General features: G+C 58.3%; 1 protein-coding gene across 2 annotated transcripts in view; it reads right to left on the minus strand.

Annotated features, from left to right (window-relative positions):
- Window positions 1-12,165: 12,165 nt before the first annotated feature.
- The window catches only part of PDE5A (phosphodiesterase 5A), a 139,372-nt gene continuing 133,946 nt past the window's right edge, over window positions 12,166-17,591 (minus strand). For both annotated transcript variants that reach the window (XM_081092068.1, XM_081092069.1), the window contains exons 20-21: window positions 16,546-16,629; window positions 12,166-13,654 (exon numbers count right to left, since the gene is read on the minus strand). In XM_081092068.1, coding sequence (XP_080948194.1) covers window positions 13,520-13,654; window positions 16,546-16,629 — 219 coding nt within the window. In that variant the 3' untranslated portion in view covers window positions 12,166-13,519. The remainder of the gene's footprint in view (window positions 13,655-16,545; window positions 16,630-17,591) is intronic.

Here is a 17,591-nt window from a genome sequence, read left to right on the forward strand (position 1 = left end):
TAGTTCTAATGTGGTTGTGGGGGGCAGCACGTACAGTTATATACCTTATGCTGCCATCTTGGCTCTCTCTGGAAACTTATTTTCAAAGTTTTTTTTTTTTTTTTTTTTTTTTTTTTTTTTTTTTTTTTACAGCTGGTGCACTAAACGGGTAATTTAATCAATAAATATTTGTTATCTATTTAGTTTGCGACACAGAGTGATTATTGGTGCCAATGGTCAAAGATACCTCTACAGTCACTGGCGGCACCTCTGGCCCATCCTGTAACTGGGTACAATGAGCATGGGGCAGGTGTGCCCATGGGAGACCCCTGGCAGGCGAGGCGAGGGGCCTGGCGGGCAGAGTGCAGGGTCACTGGGGCTGTGCTCTGTGGGGATCTGGGACTGGATGGGTCTTTAGTGCTGTCCCTCACTTAGACAGGGTCAGGTCCTTGTCCCCCCTAGAGCCAGGCAGCCCCTCAGGGGTGGGACAGTTTCTGGGGAGGCCCAGCTGTGAGCTGACACTTGCCAGCAACCTGCCACCTGGCATCTGCCCAGGGAGGAGGCAGAGGCAACCCTGAGGAGGGGCCCACAGCGACTTCTGCAGTTGGCCTCGTGCCCCATAAGACCAACCGCCTCATCTAACAGGTGCACCCACCTGGGACCTGCTCCTCAGGCCCCGCTGGTCTCTGTCTGGGAAAAAGGAAAGGTTAGTGGGAGGGACTATTGAGCCTCCTGGTGGCAGCTGTCCTTGCAGTCACCACTTCTAATCGCACCCCTGTCCCTGAGCCCCCTGCCCTGGGGCTCCCCTGGGGCCCTGGAACCCTGGCCATCACTGATCCCACCCCAAGGCTGCTGAGCTTCTCCGTTTCTTCTCAAACTTTGGGGAGAAGTCCTAGCACCACTGTGTTCACCTCCGCCCTCCCTTTTATCTCACGTAAGACAAGGAATGACGGGGGTGTGACTGGGATGGAGGGGTGACGGGGGGCAGGGAGGTCAGATGGAGGACTGGACAGCATCAGTGAGGAGCATTCTGAGAACAGCTGCCTGCACTCTGGTCCCAAGCCCCGTGGGTGGTAGGACTGTCACTCAGGACAGCATGCAGAGGGGGTGTGCAGGTCCGGGCGTTGGGGACCCTGGGAAGGTGTGTGTAGCCCTGAGAGGTGTCAGGGAGTGGGGACCCTGGGAAGGTGTGTGCAGCCCCTAGAGGTGGTGGGACGTGGGGATTCTGGGAAGGTGTGTGAAGGCCTGGAAGGTGGTGGGAGATGGAAATTATGGGAAGGTGTGTGCAGACCCGGGAGTGGTGGGAGGTAGGGATTCTGGGGAGGTGTGTGCAGCCCCAGGAAGTGGTGGGTGGTGGAGATTCTGGGACATGTGTGTGCAGGCCCAAGAGGTGGTGGGAGGTGGGGATTCTGGAAAGGTATGTGCAGGCCAGGAAGTGGTGGGAGGAGGGGATTCTGGGAAGGAATGTGAAGGCCCCGGAGGTGGTGTGAGGTGGGGATTCTGGGCGAGGTGTGTGCAAGCCTGGGAGTTGGCCAAATGGCGGGGCCCCTGTGAAGGTGTTTTTAGACCATGAGAGGTGGCCGGCAGGTAGGGACCCTGAGAAGGTATTGCAGCACCGAGAGATGGTCGGGGGGGGGGGGGGGGGAGGGTCGAGGGGTCAAGGAGTGAGACCCTGGGAAGATGTATTTAGGCCCCTAGAGGTGTTTGGAGGTGGGGACCCTGGGAAGTTGTGTGCAGCCCTGGAAGGTGGGGACCCTGGGAAGTTGTGTGCAGCCCTGGAAGGTGGGGACCCTGGGAAGGTGTGTTTAGTCCCAGAGAGGTGATGGGGGATGAGGAGCCTGGGAAGGTGAGCTTAGGCCGGGACAGGTGGTGGCAGGTGGGGACTCTGGGACAGGTGTGTGCAGGTAGGGAATTGACCAAAAAGGTGGGGCCCCTGGGATGATGTGTTTAGACCCTGAGAGTTGGCTAGGGGGTGGGGACCCTGAGAAGGTACGTGCAGCTCCTAGAGGTGGTCCAGGGGTGAAGGGGGGTGAGACTCTGGGAAGGTGTGTGCAGGCCAGGGAAGTGGTGGGAGGTGGGGATTCTGGGACAGGTGTGTGCAGGTCCTGAATGTGGTGGAGTGGGGATTCTGGGATGGTATGTGCAGGTCTGGGAGGTGGTAGGAGGTTGCGCCCCTGGGAAAGTGTGTGCAGCCCCTAGAGGTGGTAGGCAGTGGGGATCCTGAGAAGGTGTGTTTAGGCCTGGAGAGGTCGGGGGTGGGGGGGGGGGCCCTAGGAAGGTATGTTTAGCCCTGAGAATGGTGGGAAGTGGGGACCCTGGGAGGTGTGTTTAGGCCTGAGAGGTGGAGGGGGTGGGGACCCTGGGAAGGTGTCTGCAGGCCTGAGAGGTAGGGACCTAGGGAAGGTGTGTGTAGGCCTGGGAGGTGGTGGGAGGTAGGGATTCTGGGACAGGTGTGTGAGGCCCAGGAGGTGGTGGGAGGTGGGGATTCTGGGATGCTATGTGCAGGCTCAGGAGGTGGTGGGATGTGGGGATTTTGGGATAGGTGTGTGCAGGCCTGGGAGGTGGTGAGAGGTGGGGGTTCTGAGACAGGTGTGTGCAGGCCTGGGAGGTGGTGAGAGGTGGGGGTTCTGGGACAGGTGTGTGCAGGCCTGGGAGGTGGTGAGAGGTGGGGGTTCTGAGACAGGTGTGTGCAGGCCTGGGAGGTGGTGAGAGGTGGGGGTTCTGGGACAGGTGTGTGCAGGCCTGGGAGGTGGTGGGAGGTGGGGGTTCTGGGACAGGTGTGTGCAGGCCTGGGAGGTGGTGAGAGGTGGGGGTTCTGGGACAGGTGTGTGCAGGCCTGGGAGGTGGTGAGAGGTGGGGGTTCTGAGACAGGTGTGTGCAGGCCTGGGAGGTGGTGAGAGGTGGGGGTTCTGGGACAGGTGTGTGCAGGCCTGGGAGGTGGTGAGAGGTGGGGGTTCTGGGACAGGTGTGTGCAGGCCTGGGAGGTGGTGGGAGGTGGTGGTTCTGGGACAGGTGTGTGCAGGCCTGGGAGGTGGTGGGAGGTGGGGGTTCTGGGACAGGTGTGTGCAGGCCTGGGAGGTGGTGGGAGGTGGTGGTTCTGGGACAGGTGTGTGCAGGCCTGGGAGGTGGTGGGAGGTGGTGGTTCTGGGACAGGTGTGTGCAGGCCTGGGAGGTGGTGGGAGGTGGGGGTTCTGGGACAGGTGTGTGCAGGCCTGGGAGGTGGTGGGAGGTGGTGGTTCTGGGACAGGTGTGTGCAGGCCTGGGAGGTGGTGGGAGGTGGTGGTTCTGGGACAGGTGTGTGCAGGCCTGGGAGGTGGTGGGAGGTGGGGGTTCTGGGACAGGTGTGTGCAGGCCTGAGAGGTGATGGGAGGTTGGGATTCTGGGAAGGTGTGTGCAGGCCCAGGAAGTGGTGGGAGGAGGGGATTCTGGGAAGGTATGTGAACCCCCGGGAGGTGGTGGGAGGTGTGGATTCTGGGTCAGGTGTGTGCAGGCCTGGGAATTGTCCAAAGGGTGGGGCCCCTGTGAAGGTGTTTTTAGACCCTGAGAGGTGCCCGTGGGGTGGGGATCCTGAGAAGGTGTGTGCAGCTCCTAGAGGTGGTGCGGGGGTGGGGGTGGGGGGTAAGACCCTGGAATGGTATGTGCAGGCCTGGGAAGTGGTCGGAGGTGGGGATTCTGGGATGGTGTGTGCAGGCCCAAGAAGTGGTGGGAAGTGGAGATTCTGGGATGGTGTGTGTAAGCCCAGGATATGTTGTGAAGTGGAGATTCTGGGATGGTATTTGCAGGCCTGGGAGTTTGTGGGAGTTGGTGCCCCCGGGTAGGTGTGTGCAGCCCCCAGAGGTGTTGGGCGGTGGGGACCCTGAATATGTGTGTGAAGCCCTGAGAGGTGGCAGGGCATTAGATTCTGGGAAGGTGTGTTTAGGCCCTGGGAGCTGGTGAGAGGTGGGAATTCTTGGAAGGTGTGTGCAGCCCCAGGAATTGGTGGCAGGTGGGGATTCTGGAAAGGTATGTGCAGGCCCGGGGGTGGTTAGAGGTGGGGTTCTGGGACAGGTGTGTGCAGGCCTGGCAGGTGGTGGGAGGAGGGGATTCTGGGAAGGTGTGTGCAGGCCTGGCAGGTGGCCAATGGGTGGGACCCTGGGAAGGTGTGTTTAGGCTCTGGGAGGTGGCTGGGGGGTGGGGACCCTGCTAATGTGTGTGCAGCCCTGAGAGGCGGTCGGGAGTGGGGGTTGGGTGAGACAGACCCTGGAAAGGAGTGTTTAGGCCCAGGGAGGTGGTCAGCGGGGGCGGCTGGGTGGCTCCTGTGCTCTCCAGTGATCAGTGGCCTGAAGTGATGTCTCAGAGACCAGGGTAGGCCCACTGGAAGCCTTGGGCTGGGCAGCGTGGAGGTGGGAGGGGAAGACCCCCGGTGCCCCTGCTGACCTTGGAGTCATGGTCCCTCAGGGTGGATGCAACTGCTCTGAGGGGGCAGCTGATGCCAGGGGCCTGCTGACGCCCAGGTGAGAGAGGAAGCACTGGGACCAGCCACTGCCCTGCCCCCAGGGCCTTGGTGTCCCCTGCCTACAGAGGGAGCTGCTGCTGTGGGGAGAGAGGGGAGGTCCTGTAACCAGAGAGGGAGGGGGGAGGGAGCAGGGTGGGGGGCAGTGAGAGGAAGGGCGGGTTCTCAGCCTGTCTCACACTCAGGAAGCATTGGAGCAGCTGAGGTGGAGGTCAGAGGTCAGGCAGGGGCCGGGACTTGCATTGCCTGCAGATGCTGCTTTGGCCTGGGAGCTGCAGGAGGGAAGTTAGTGACATAACACAGGCTGGACGAGACCCTCGGAGAGGAGAGGGGGCACAGCGGCGCTGTGCGCTGGCGTGGGCTCAAGGGCACCTCAGAACAGTACCTGTGACCTGTGGTGAAGCGCTGAGCCTCAGCTCTGAAATTGGGGGGTAGGCGGGGGGCACCGCCAGCTGCACAGAGTCGCTGTTGGGGGAGGCCAGCACAGGGACCCACGGGAAAGGGCTCGGCAAGCGCGAACATGACGCAAGTTGAATTCATTCTGGATGTGGTTTCAATAGTCAGGTTGCATCTCAGTGGGAGAAGAGCTTTTGTTTTTCCTTCTGGGACAGAAACCCTCCATCAGGACCCCCCCCCCCCGCCCCAACCAAGGTAGAGCCCGCTCCCCTCTCCTGGCTGCCGGCACTGGGGCGTTGTTTACAGCCTCCACCAGCAGGTGCACTCTGCCCCTCAGAGCAGGCAGCGTGTGACAGTGACCTGTGCTCCGAAATTCCCTGTCCCGGGGACCGTGACTGGGTGACCGACAGCCCAGACCCTCGTCCTGGGAACGGGCCGCAGCACCTGTCGCGGCCGCAGGAGCTGTGCAGCGTGACTGACTGCTGAGCATCTGAAGTGGAAGGTCGTCCGGACCACCTGGGTGGGCCTGGTGTTGCCACAGGGCCCTTCCCAGAGGGAGACAGAGTCAGAGGAGACGCGAGGGTGGAAGCAGAGGCCGGGCGTGTGTGTGTGTGTGTGTGTGTGTGTGTGTGTGTGTGTGTGTAGAGGCGGGGGGTGGGGGAAGGACACGGAGGGTACCCATTAGTTTAGAGGAGGAGGAGGAGGAGGGGGGGGGGAGGAGGAGGAGGAGGCCGCCAGGGCTGAGCGGGGGCCCTTGAAGAGCAGGGCAGGGGCCACCACAGGAAGCAGGCTGTTTTTGAGGCTGGTTTTGAGGCTGGGTTTTGAGGCTGGGTTTTGAGGCTGTTTTTGAGGCTGGGTTTTGAGGCTGTTTTTGAGGCTATGTTTTGAGGCTGGGTTTTGAGGTTGGGTTTGGGGCTGGGTTTTGAGGTTGGGTTTGGGGCTGGGTTTTGAGGTTGGGTTTGGGGCTAGGTTTTGAGGTTGGGTTTGAGGCCAGGTTTTGAGGTTGGGTTTGGGACTGGGTTTGAGGCTGGTGTTGAGGCTGGGTTTGAGGCTGAGTTTGAGGCTGGGTTTTGAGGTTGGGTTTTGAGGCTGGGTTTTGAGGCTGGGTTTGAGGCTGGTTTGATCTGAAAGGTGAGATGCTGTGTCGGTTGTTCTAAGTCCATACACTGTGGTCATGTTACACACAATGGGAAATGAATATGGTTTTGAATGGAAATTTGGAAACTTGAGTCCGAAGAGGAATTCCCACACGTTGTTGTCCAGCTGGTGTGTGTGGGGTCCATCCCCCGGGCAGTGTCTGGGCCACGTGCTTGGCATGTCTCCGCCAGGCGCGTCCCATCCCCACTCCCCGAGCGCCCGCAGCAGGGACAGCTCAGCGCCGGGCCTTCAGACCTGTCTGTGTGGAAACAGCGTGGGTCTCGTCCCTGATGCGCTGACCCTGCTGGTCCCATGATCGTTCAGGATGCCGCCCGCCAACAGCTTCCATTCCCAGGACTCAGCATCCCCGTCACCCCAGCGGACGGCGGAGGACGGGCAGGAGAAAAGGCGAATGCTCGTGGCTGTTCACGCTCCATCGGCTTTTCCAACAGCAGCCCTGGTGGCTCAGGGGTGAGTGGCGGCCCAGGCACCAAAGGTTCTAGGGCTCGATTCCTGGTCAAGGGCTGGTACCTGGGTCGCGGATTCGACACCCAGCCTTGGTCAGGATGTATGCAGGAGGCAGCCCATCGATGTGTCTCTCTCATATCAATGTTCCTCTCTCTCTCTCTCTAACCCCCACCCCCTTTCCTCCTCTTCCCTTCCCTCCACTCTCTATAAAAATCAATGGAAAAAACATCCTTGGGTGAGGATTAAACAAAAACAAACACACACACATAAACACAAATCCTCAAACCGCCCCTCCCCCCCACCCCACCACAAGAACAGATCTTTCAGCCACACCTCTCTCTCCCTGCGCAGGGCCACACCATGGCCTCCGAGTCTGGGGTCACTCAGGGTGGACTTCACCCGCCACCTAGGAGGAGGAGGGAGCACAATCTATCCCTAGAACCTCACGGCCGTGGCAGGACCAGGAGAGATGGTGGACGCCGACCAGAGGCAGGGGCAGCGAGGGAGAAGGCCGTGGGCCCGGCAGAGTGGCTGTCAGGAGCCCTGGCGGGAGCTAGGGCAGTTCTCCAAGGTCCCTGAGGTCACGGGTGGGAGCGAGCTAGGTGGGAAAGGAAGTGTGTTTCTTACAGGAATTTGCTGGATCGGGTCATGTAAAGCCTGAATCAGTCCCGCTGGGCGAGGGGACACATGGCGGGGACGTGACATGGCCCTAGGAGTAGGCACTGCAGGAGACAGCACAGCCCATGTCCATTGCTCCCTCGACCCCCTCCCAGCGACCCCTCAGCCATGCAATCTTGTCCCTTAGTTTAGAAAGAGGGATCGAAAATGTGCCCGTGGGAAGCTATCAGATGACTGAGTCAGCTTAGTTGGTGTTTATCACATGCACACACACAGACACTCGCACACACTCATACACACATACACACACTCACATACACTCACACACACATACACACACACACTCACATACACACACACACTCTCTCTCTTTTTTCTTCTTAAAATGAAGCAAGTGGAGAGGGAGATCATACATGACAATTAGATCTCTTCTTTAAAAATATTTTTTATTGGTTTCAGAGAGGAAGGCAGAGGGAGAGAGAAACATCAATGATGAGAGAGAAACATGGATCGGCTGCCTCCTGCACGCCCCACACTGGGAGCCCACAATCAGGGCATGTTCCCTGACAGGGAATCAAACCGTGACCTCCTGGTTCATAGGTCGACGCTCAACCACTGAGCCATGCCAGCTGGGCTAGCCAGATCTCTTTGATGCAAATATTTTGATTCCATTCATAACTCCAGTGGATTTCCATTTTGAACAAGTGGTTTGTGAAATGGAAACATGTCACGTTGTTCCTTTCGAGGCTGAATGTAGCTCGAAATCAGAGCATCATCTCTGCCCATTCAATGTGTTTGTCCACTCACTCTCCTGTGGCTTAAACACAGAGTCACCCCCACACCAGCCCCTGTCACTCAGGGCCCATCGGAGGGGAGGCAGCACAGCTGGCCACAGGACGGGGTGCAGAGCTGCCGGCTGCTCTTCAGTGAGAGGGAGCCTCGGGGAGGGGTGTCGATGGTCAGGGGGACCCTCCCGGTGGTCAGCTATTGTTCATTTGGAGAAAATCATGAAGAAATGTCACTGGACAAAGGGCAGCCAGTCTTCTTTCTCCATTGATTTTTCCCATTTATTTCTCCTCTGCTAATAAAACCTTTTTATTTTTATTATTTTTTAAAACATATTTTTAGTGTTCATAGTATTATAGATGTCGCCCTTCCCCCTTTTCCCCCTCCTCCCACCACCTCCCTGCAGATCTTCCCCACCCTATTGCCCGTGTCCATGGGCTGTGCCTATCTATACTAATAAAAGGGTAATATGCTATTTAGACTTGGAGACCTTTCGGACGTCCTTCCAGACAAAGCCATGGTAGCAGGGCCAAGGCAGAGGCAGTTAGGTGTGATCATTTTGTTCATTAGGTTCCACAAATAAGTGAGATCATGTGACATTTGTCTTTCTCAGTTTGGCTTATTTCACTCAGCGTGATATTTTTCAGCTCCTAAAAACTGTTTAAAAGCAGCTCTATTCACTGTTTGTGCCGTGTGTGTGTGTGTGTGTGTGTGTGTGTGTGTGTGTGTGTCTTTGGGGAGGGGGTGGAGAGATGACCATTTTTAAATATAACTCAAACTCTGGAGCCCTCTAGAGGCCCAGAAGCCTGAACTCTGGCTGTAGGCGAGCTCCGTGTACTTGGCCTTCAGCCCTGACATGCAGGCCCAGCCCCTCGGCCATGGGAAGGGGCTTGTCTAGGCAGAACCTACGAGGCCTACGACCCTGCACTGAACCGCACCTCCCGCCCCTGCCCCGCGCTGGAGGGCCCTGTGCTCAAGGAACAAAAGGGTCACTGTGGATCCCAAACACACCTATCTGCAGGGTGAGTGACGCCCATCTCTACGCTTCCAGGTGCCCACCTGACCCACCACCCATGGACTGGGGGCCTCTTACAATGAACACGTAAAAGGAGGGCTGAGTGGAGTCACACCTACTTGGAAACTGGGCAGCTGGGCTGGGATCCAGCCCATGTACGTGGCCAGTACCGCCCCACGCCTGCACCTCTGTGGCATGAGGCTGGGCCCGTCCTCCGGAGCGTGGCTGGGCTCTTGGAGTGAGATGGGGAATGTGGCCGCAGTGGGTGGCAAAGGACACTGTTAAAAAGAGGAGTGCAGGCTGGGCTGAGGGACACCCTGGCTGCCGAGAGGAGTCTGGGCCGGGGAAGGACTTTTCCCAGCCGGCAGGACCCAGGTTAGCAAGGTCTAAAGTCTCTCCATCTCTTCGACCCATTCCCACTGCCTCAAATCCACACCCAATAACCACTCCACACTCATGCGTGGCTGCTCGTTCTTTCTTTTATTTTTACAAAGCGTGGCAACACGAGGGGACAACGCACAGTGAGGAGCCGCCCTCTGGGGGCAACCCTGACTGTGGCCTGTAGGGCTGGTCCCCGAGGACGTGCCTCTGAAATGCTTCTCCCGGTGGAGGTGGGGGTGGGGGAGGGGAAGATGAGAAATCAACACCCACAGTTATTCAAGTGGACTTAACCGCCAAACACAATATACACAGTACCTCCGTTATCCTAGTACAAAAATAGTGCCAGAAACTATATATTTGTTCAAATATGTTGAAAAGGTATAAGAATACAAATAGATATTAACAGTGGCTAGTGATGATTCATCAGGTTTTCTTAAACTGTAATAGAAATTTCTATTTCCCACTATTTACACGGCTTTCAACAGCATTCGTTCGGACGTGTCTCCACAGGCTTTGAGGAGGGTGTGGATGGCAGCGTGAGCTGCTGAAGGGCCCCCATGTGCATGGGACAGGCTGTGGCCAGCAACCTGGGGACGGTGCAGCACACGGCCCCACCCCAGCAGCGGCGCCCTCGGGGCTGGCGACAAGCTCGCCGGAAGACAGGTGTCCTGACGGATCTCCTAAGGTCCAGGTGAGGAGCTCCTTGGAAAATGCATGACCACAGGCTATCGATGAAAACAAAAGGGACACCGTGGGACACAGGCAGGCTCAGCGCTGAGCTGGTCCCACCAGCGCCACCCACGAGGCTGGGAGCCCACGAGGCTGCTGTGCTGTCTTCTCAGCGGCCTGCGCCTGGCACGTGGCAGGGACCGAGGCGGACACAGGTCAGCAGGGCGCGTGGCAGGGACCGAGGCGGACACAGGTCAGCAGGGCACGTGGCAGGGACCGAGGCGGACACAGGTCAGCAGGGACCGTGGCAGGGACCGAGGCAGACACAGGTCAGCAGGGACCGTGGCAGGGACTGAGGCAGACACAGGTCAGCAGGGACCGTGGCAGGGACTGAGGCAGACACAGGTCAGCAGGGACCGAGGCGGACACAGGTCAGTAGGGCCCGTGGCAGGGACTGAGGCAGACACAGGTCAGCAGGGACCGTGGCAGGGACTGAGGCAGACACAGGTCAGCAGGGACCGAGGCAGACACAGGTCAGCAGGGACCGAGGCAGACACAGGTCAGCAGGGACCGAGGCGGGCCAGGCAGAGTGGCACTGCCCCGTGTAAGCAGGCGCTCGGGGAGGCAATGGCGGGGCCACGGTTTCCTTCTCTCATCGCCAAGGATCTCAGCATGAAGCAGAGCAGCATCGCTTGTGCGGCCGTGAAGTGTGAGGAGCACAGACGATGAGAAACACAGGAAACGTGAAATCCACGGGGTCCAACACGCATGCTCTGTGCCGGACACGGCAGGTCCCGGCGAGGCAGGCTCGCAGCTGGGCCCGTCCCCCCGGAGCTAGACTCCGGCAGGTTCCCGCGCTCCAGGCCAGCAGGGCTGGGGGGAAACCGCTGGGGATTAGGAGACAGGTGACCACCTCACGCCCGGCTGTGCTCTGAGCCACGCTCAGCCCGAGGCCCCTGCGCACCAGCCGTCTGGTCTGCGTGAGCAGCGAGTGAGTGCATGTCTCTGAGGAGCCACCCGTGGGATCACAGCCCTGTGGCTGCGTGTCTCGTGCGACAGTGGTCTCGGCTGCTGGGTGGACAGAGCAGCCGCCACCTGTGACATCCTCGGGGAGACAGAGGCTTTGCCCGAACACAGCGCCTCCATGTCCAGGTGACAGAGGTTGTGACCCACCGAGTTCACACAGGATCGCGGCCGGCAAAGCCCACGCTCCGAAAAGTACCCGGCCAGGCACGTTCACAGATTCAAACAGCTGAGTGAGCAGTGGGGGCTCGGGGGCTGACCATGGAAATGAAATAATGGTGCAATGTCACTCAGCTAAAACCACACCAACCGCTTTCTCTGGAGCAGAGCGCACGCCTGCTGGTTTGGGTGACAGACACACAGGGGAAGGCGGAGGCCTCCCCCAGGGGGGCAGGCGGAGGGCTACAGCTGTGAGCACGTGAAACAGCGTTTTCTTGTAGCGTGACTTACTAATGGCTGTATTACTTTCCATACCAACAACTGTAAACCCACTACCGGCCCACCCTGGACATGTATTTCCCCCTAGGAAGCGACAGGAAAGGAAATACTCACATGAGAATGAAAACTTTGTGCCACATACCAGGTAGGAGCCCATGTATGGAATGATTTTCCTAACAAGTAAAATGGCTGCAACCAGCTCTAAAGACGTCTTCTGCAGGGACTACAGTGCCAGGCGTGGCACAGCCTAACTTCTAATTTCTAAACGAGTGAAGTAAAACCAGCGCATCTACAGGCAAACCGAATGGTTTCTCGTCTAAGTGTATCTCTCTGCCTGTGAAATCGGCCCCTCACACCCTCCCAGACTCATCTGCGGTGGCTTTTACGGTCTCAGTGACATGTGGCGGGGGGGTCGGAACCGAAGCATATGACGCAGACGGAGGCACAGTCACAGGGCATGGTGACAAGTAGGTTATGAGAGACACCGTTTCAGACAGTGTTCCACGCTGAGGAACATGCGTACACGGGGGTGTGCACAGGATGCAGGTGTGTGATTCAGGGGCAGCCTGTGGCAGACACACCCGCGCCCCCAAGAGGTGCCTCGGCTCATCTGAATGACATGAGATAGAAATAGGGTCACATCCTGAACATACAAGTGTCATGACAATCACACACACAGCATCACGCAGTCCCTAACGCTGCAGACTGGCCGTTCTCACAGAGTAAAGGCCGTAGATTTGCCCGCCCCCCCCCTCTTTTTTTTAAACCTGAATGGTAAGAATGCAGATACATTATCCCAAGGTACATGTACATATACAACTTCACCTGCTGTTAGGCAGTTTAGAGGAAAATGCTACCCATGGGAACCTTGTTTCCATGAAAGCTTTGCTAATGCTGTTACCGGCCCCCCAGAAACTTCCCTCCAAAACAGAAACTTGTTTGGGGTTGGGGGGCAGGTAACAAACCAAACAAACATCGCTCTTCCTGCTCAGTCCAGACATCTGCATGGATTTGAGCGGATTATCTTTCTGGAAGCAGCCGCCTGCCCCCTCTGTGTCTCCAGTGCTGGACGGTGCACAGGAGCACACACTACGAGTGGAGCTCAAATGCTAAAAAAAGTTCACATTTTCTAAATGGACGGGAAGCGAGAGATGTGAATACACCAGGCCCAGCTCAGGGCCCGTGGTTAGGGCATACGCCCACATTCTGTGATCCCGGGCGGACTGGTCCCACGAGCCCATACTGGGCACTGCCTCAGGCACAAAACAGACTGCTGACCATCCCTCAGGCCTGGGTGTCCTGCTGCCGCCCCCGCGGGCTCATTTCCAGCCCATGTCCAGGTGGCCTTCTGCTGCGCTCTCCTATTGGCAGTCACATCTCACGCCAGCTCTGGGTTCTTGATTTCCCACTGGGGTGCAAACCGGCCCCCTATAAACTATGCAGTATGATGAACCGATGATAAACGCTGAGGGAGTTACACACAAAAAAGGGGCAGAACTGGTGACCGTAGTGTTTCTGGGTCACACTGCCTGTTGATAAGATCAGTGACGGTCAGTGAAACAATTCTGCCCGCAGCACTTTCCACTGCTTGGGAGTTTTAACTGTTTTGTTAACATAATACGTTGTTGACAAATAGCCCCCTCCCCCTTTCACATCCACGCAGCCCAAACTTTTCTCTATCTTATGAAGGTTTTACGTGTCACGAAATATATTCCATTTGCTCTGGGCCTATTTTTGAGAAATAAAAGATTCCAAACATTCTTGAAAGGTCGGTGATTCCAAAACCACAAAACCAATCGCTTAAAATTCCCAAGCCAAACAGCCAACTGAACGCGAGACGCAGCCCGCACTCTCAGCACCGATTCCTGCGTGGACCTGCGGTGGGGGGTCGGTCCCGTGGTGGGGGGGGGCGGTCCTGTGCTTAGCGAGCCTCAGCTCAGTGGGCAACACACACACACAGGCAGGCAGGACCGCCCCCTGAAAAGTCCCTGCTGTGCTCTCAGAAGCTGTGCAAACACACCAGGACACCGTGGAGGGGCACACGCAGCCTGTGCAGCATCCAGCGAGGCCGGGCCGCGCAGACCACGGTCGCCAGCATCCCGTCCGGGCCCAGGCGGTCAGCTGCGTGGGGCGGGGCCGCCAGCCCCGTTGACCAGTGTGTCCTGCTGCTCAGCCAGCGCCTGCCACTTCTGCCTGTTGTGCCTGCAGCCGTCCAGCAGGGGGGAGCAGTCAGGGGACACGCGCGCCAGCGCCTGGGGAAGAAGAGAGAGCCGCCTTAGGGGGCGCTGGGCAGCAGCCCTCCCCATGTGCTGGCTGCACCGCTCATTGCGGTCAGCCCGCAGCTTTCACAGGCTTCGTGATCACCCAGAGACCATGGCTGTGACACACAGAAGGTCCCCTTGTAGTGAGTCTGTGCTGAGACAGGGCAAACACGCGTCACAAACCACAGCACTGGGCTGGGCGGCCCCGCGAGCTGCTGGCAGGGCAACAAGGCATTTTGCCTTTTTACATAGCACAGACGTCGCCCCCTGCTTGCGACTGTCCTGGACACTCTGTTTATGCGTTTTTCTATAAAACTATAGGCCCAGTGCATGAAGTTTGTGCGGGGGGGGGGGGGGGCGGGGCGGTCCCCTCAGCCCAGCCCACACCCTCTCCATACAGGACCCCTCAGGGGATGTCCAACTGCTGGTTTAGGCCCGATCCCCAGCCGCGTCTAAACCGGCAATTGGACATTCCTCTCACAATCCAGGACTGCTGGCTCCTAACTGCTCACTTGCCTGCCTGCCTGATTGCCCCTAACTGGCCCCCCTGCCAGCCTAATCACCCCTAACCACCTCTGCCTGCCGACCTGATCACCATCAACTGCCCCCCCATCCGGCCTGGTCACCCCCAACTGGCCCCCCCTGCCAGCCTGGTCACCCCTCACTGACCCCCTCTGCCAGTCTGGTGGCCCATCACTGCCTCCCCCTGCCGGCCTGGTTGCTCCCAACTGCGCCCCCTGCTGGCCTGGTAGCCCCCAACTGCCCCGCCTGCTGACTTGGTCACCCCTCACGGCGCCCCCCCATGCTGGCCTGGTCACCCCTCACTGCCCCCCCTGCCAGCCTGGTTGCCACCAACTGTGCCCCTGCCGGCCTGGTCACCCCTAACTGCCCCCCTCTGCCAACCTGGTCGCCCCTCACTGCCCCCCCCCCCCCCCCCCGCCAGCCTGGTTGCCCCATGCAGCCTGCTGCTCAGTTGTTTGGTCGACCCTCACCAACCCCATTGCTGGCCTGGTCGCCCCACGCAGCCTACTGCTGTCGTTTGGTCATCCCTCACTAACCCCCCTGCTGGCCTGGTTGCTCCCAAATGCCCAACCCTTGCTGGCCTGGTTGCCCCCTCACTGCCTCCCCCTGCCGGCCTGGTTGCTCCTCACTGCCCCACCTGCCGGCCTGGTTGCTGTCAACTGTGCCCCCTGCTGGCCTGGTTGCACCTCACTGCCCCCCTCTGCTGGCCTGGTCACCCCATACAGCCTGCTGTTCAGTCATTTGGTCGCCCCTCACTGCCCCTCCTGCCAGCCTGGTTGCCCCTCACTGCCCCCCCTGCTGGCCTGGTTGCCGCCAACTGCGCCCCCCGACAGCCTGGTCGCCCCTCACTGTCCGCCTCTGCTGGCCTGTCATCCCTCACTATCCCCCCTGCCAGCCTGGTTGCCCCACGCAGCCTGCTGCTCAGTTGTTTGGTCGTCCCTCACTAACCCCCCTGCCCGCCTGGTCACCCCATGCAGCCTGGTGTTCAGTTGTTTGGTCGTCCCTCACTATCCCCCCTGCCCGCCTGGTCACCCCACGCGGCCTGCTGCTCAGTTGTTTGGTCATCCCTCACTAACCCCCCTGCTGGCCTGGTTGCTCCCAAATGCCCAACCCTTGCTGGCCTGGTTGCCCCTCACTGCCTCCCCCTGCCGGCCTGGTTGCTCCTCACTGCCCCACCTGCCGGCCTGGTTGCCCCTCACTGCCTCCCCCTGCCGGCCTGGTTGCTCCTCACTGCCCCACCTGCCGGCCTGGTTGCCCCTCACTGCCTCCCCCTGCCGGCCTGGTTGCTCCTCACTGCCCCACCTGCCGGCCTGGTTGCCCCTCACTGCCTCCCCCTGCCGGCCTGGTTGCTCCTCACTGCCCCACCTGCCGGCCTGGTTGCTGTCAACTGTGCCCCCTGCTGGCCTGGTCGCCCCTCACTGTCCGCCTCTGCTGGCCTGTCATCCCTCACTAACCCCCCTGCCCGCCTGGTCACCCCACGTGGCCTGCTGCTCAGTTGTTTGGTCGACCCTCACCAACCCCATTGCTGGCCTGGTCGCCCCATGCAGCCTGCTGCTCAGTCATTTGGTTGTCCCTCACTAACCCCCCTGCTGGCTAGTGACAGAGGTCCCTGCCGGCCTTGTCACCCCATTCACCCTGATTGGTCGTCCGTTTGGTTGTTTTGGATGTGACGGCCCCTGGTTCTTTATATATATAGATTTTTTTCTTATCATGTACTTAAATCAATTTTTATCCACGATTACAATAAAGATGGATTCATAGTTCTCTGTGGTGCTATTATTTACCTGCTATAGTGTCATAAATATTTAGAAAAAAGGATGTTCATGGCAGATTTCTTCATAATAGAGAAACATTGACTTAAACACCCAACAACAGGGTTAGGTGATGGGATACCATTTAAACTTGGGAAGACAAGGGCAGCATCTATCTTCTGTACATGGAGCATTAAAAATCTAAACCAGTGAACTGGTTGTGTTAGGGCAAATATCTTCAACTCGAAAATGAAGACCCCAAGCAGCAGAAGCCTGGAGGTAGGACTTGCAATCGTCTCCCAGCCACTCCGTTACCCTCACAGACATGTATCAACACTATTCAGCTGCACTGTTCACTGAGAAAGAGTTGGATAATTAGTTTCTCTATTTAGGCCAGAGTTAACGTAAAAGGAATAACACTGACAGAGAGCGTGCCCGGCATATGTCCTCAGGGAGGTCACCGGGACATCAGTCCTAATGTCCCTCACCGCTGGGACTAGCACATAGCAGGCACTCACTAGATGGCTGCACTTGATGACGTGAAGTGTCTGGGAAACTGCAAATATGAAATGTAGGGGTTTAGCAGCCTAGCAGTTTGCATGGAGATACCTCATACAGCTGCAGGCAGATGGCGTCGATGAAGCCCACCTGCATACTCGGGATCTTGTTCTTCTTCTCCCTGTTCATGAGGTCCTGAAGCACAAACACAGGAGAGACACTCAGACCTGCAGCCACGGAAAGAGCACAGTGCCCGTCCCGGGCCAGGGGAGGACGGGCTGGCACCTACTCACCACCTCCTGACCTTTGCCAGCCTCCGGGACTGCCCAAGGCAGCACCCTCAGGAAGGCCCGATCCTCAGCCTTCTGTCCTGGTGGTGACCTTCCCACATCACCCAGAACTAACGGCTGCCCTAGAGCTGACATTGCCTTAGAGCTGACACTGTCCTAGAGCTGACACTGTCCTAGAGCTGACACTCCTAGAGCTGGCACTGTCTACTAGAGCTGACACTGCCCTGGAGCTGACACTGTCCTGGAGCTGACACTGTCCTGGAGCTGACACTGCCCTGGAGCTGACGCTGTCCTGGAGCTGACACTCTCCTAGAGATGACACTGTCCTAGAGTTGACAGTGTCCTAGAGCTGACACTCTCCTAGAGCTCACACTGTCCTAGAGCTGACACTGCCCTAGAGTTGACACTGTCCTAGAGCTGATACTGCCCTAGAGCTGACACTCCTAGAGCTGATACTGCCCTAGAGCTGACACTCCTAGAGCTGACACTGTCCTAGAGCTGACACTGTCCTAGAGCTGACCACTGACTTGCATCCAACTACTGACCTAACATTCATTTCTGATGTAGAACCGATCGCTGACGTGTACTTGAAGGACATGCAATCTGTGAACTGCATTCAGCTATGGATTTAACACCTTCTCTGTGGGAGGCGCCGAGGCTACAGTGGGTACAACTCAGGTCATGAGCCTCCGAGGGAGGCTCTGCAGGTGCTGCTGCTGCTTTGCCCAAGAGCTTGTGACGAGACCAGGTGAGCCAGCACCCGCATGGGAAGCACCGTGTCTGTCTGGGGCTTCCAGTCAAGCACATCCTCCCTCGCTGTCACCACCACTCTGCCCACCACTTTCTATGAAGATTCTGAGCTTCAAA

The sequence above is a fragment of the Myotis nattereri genome (genome assembly GCF_964212035.1).
Source record: "Myotis nattereri genome assembly, chromosome: 5".
Lineage (NCBI taxonomy): Eukaryota > Metazoa > Chordata > Mammalia > Chiroptera > Vespertilionidae > Myotis > Myotis nattereri.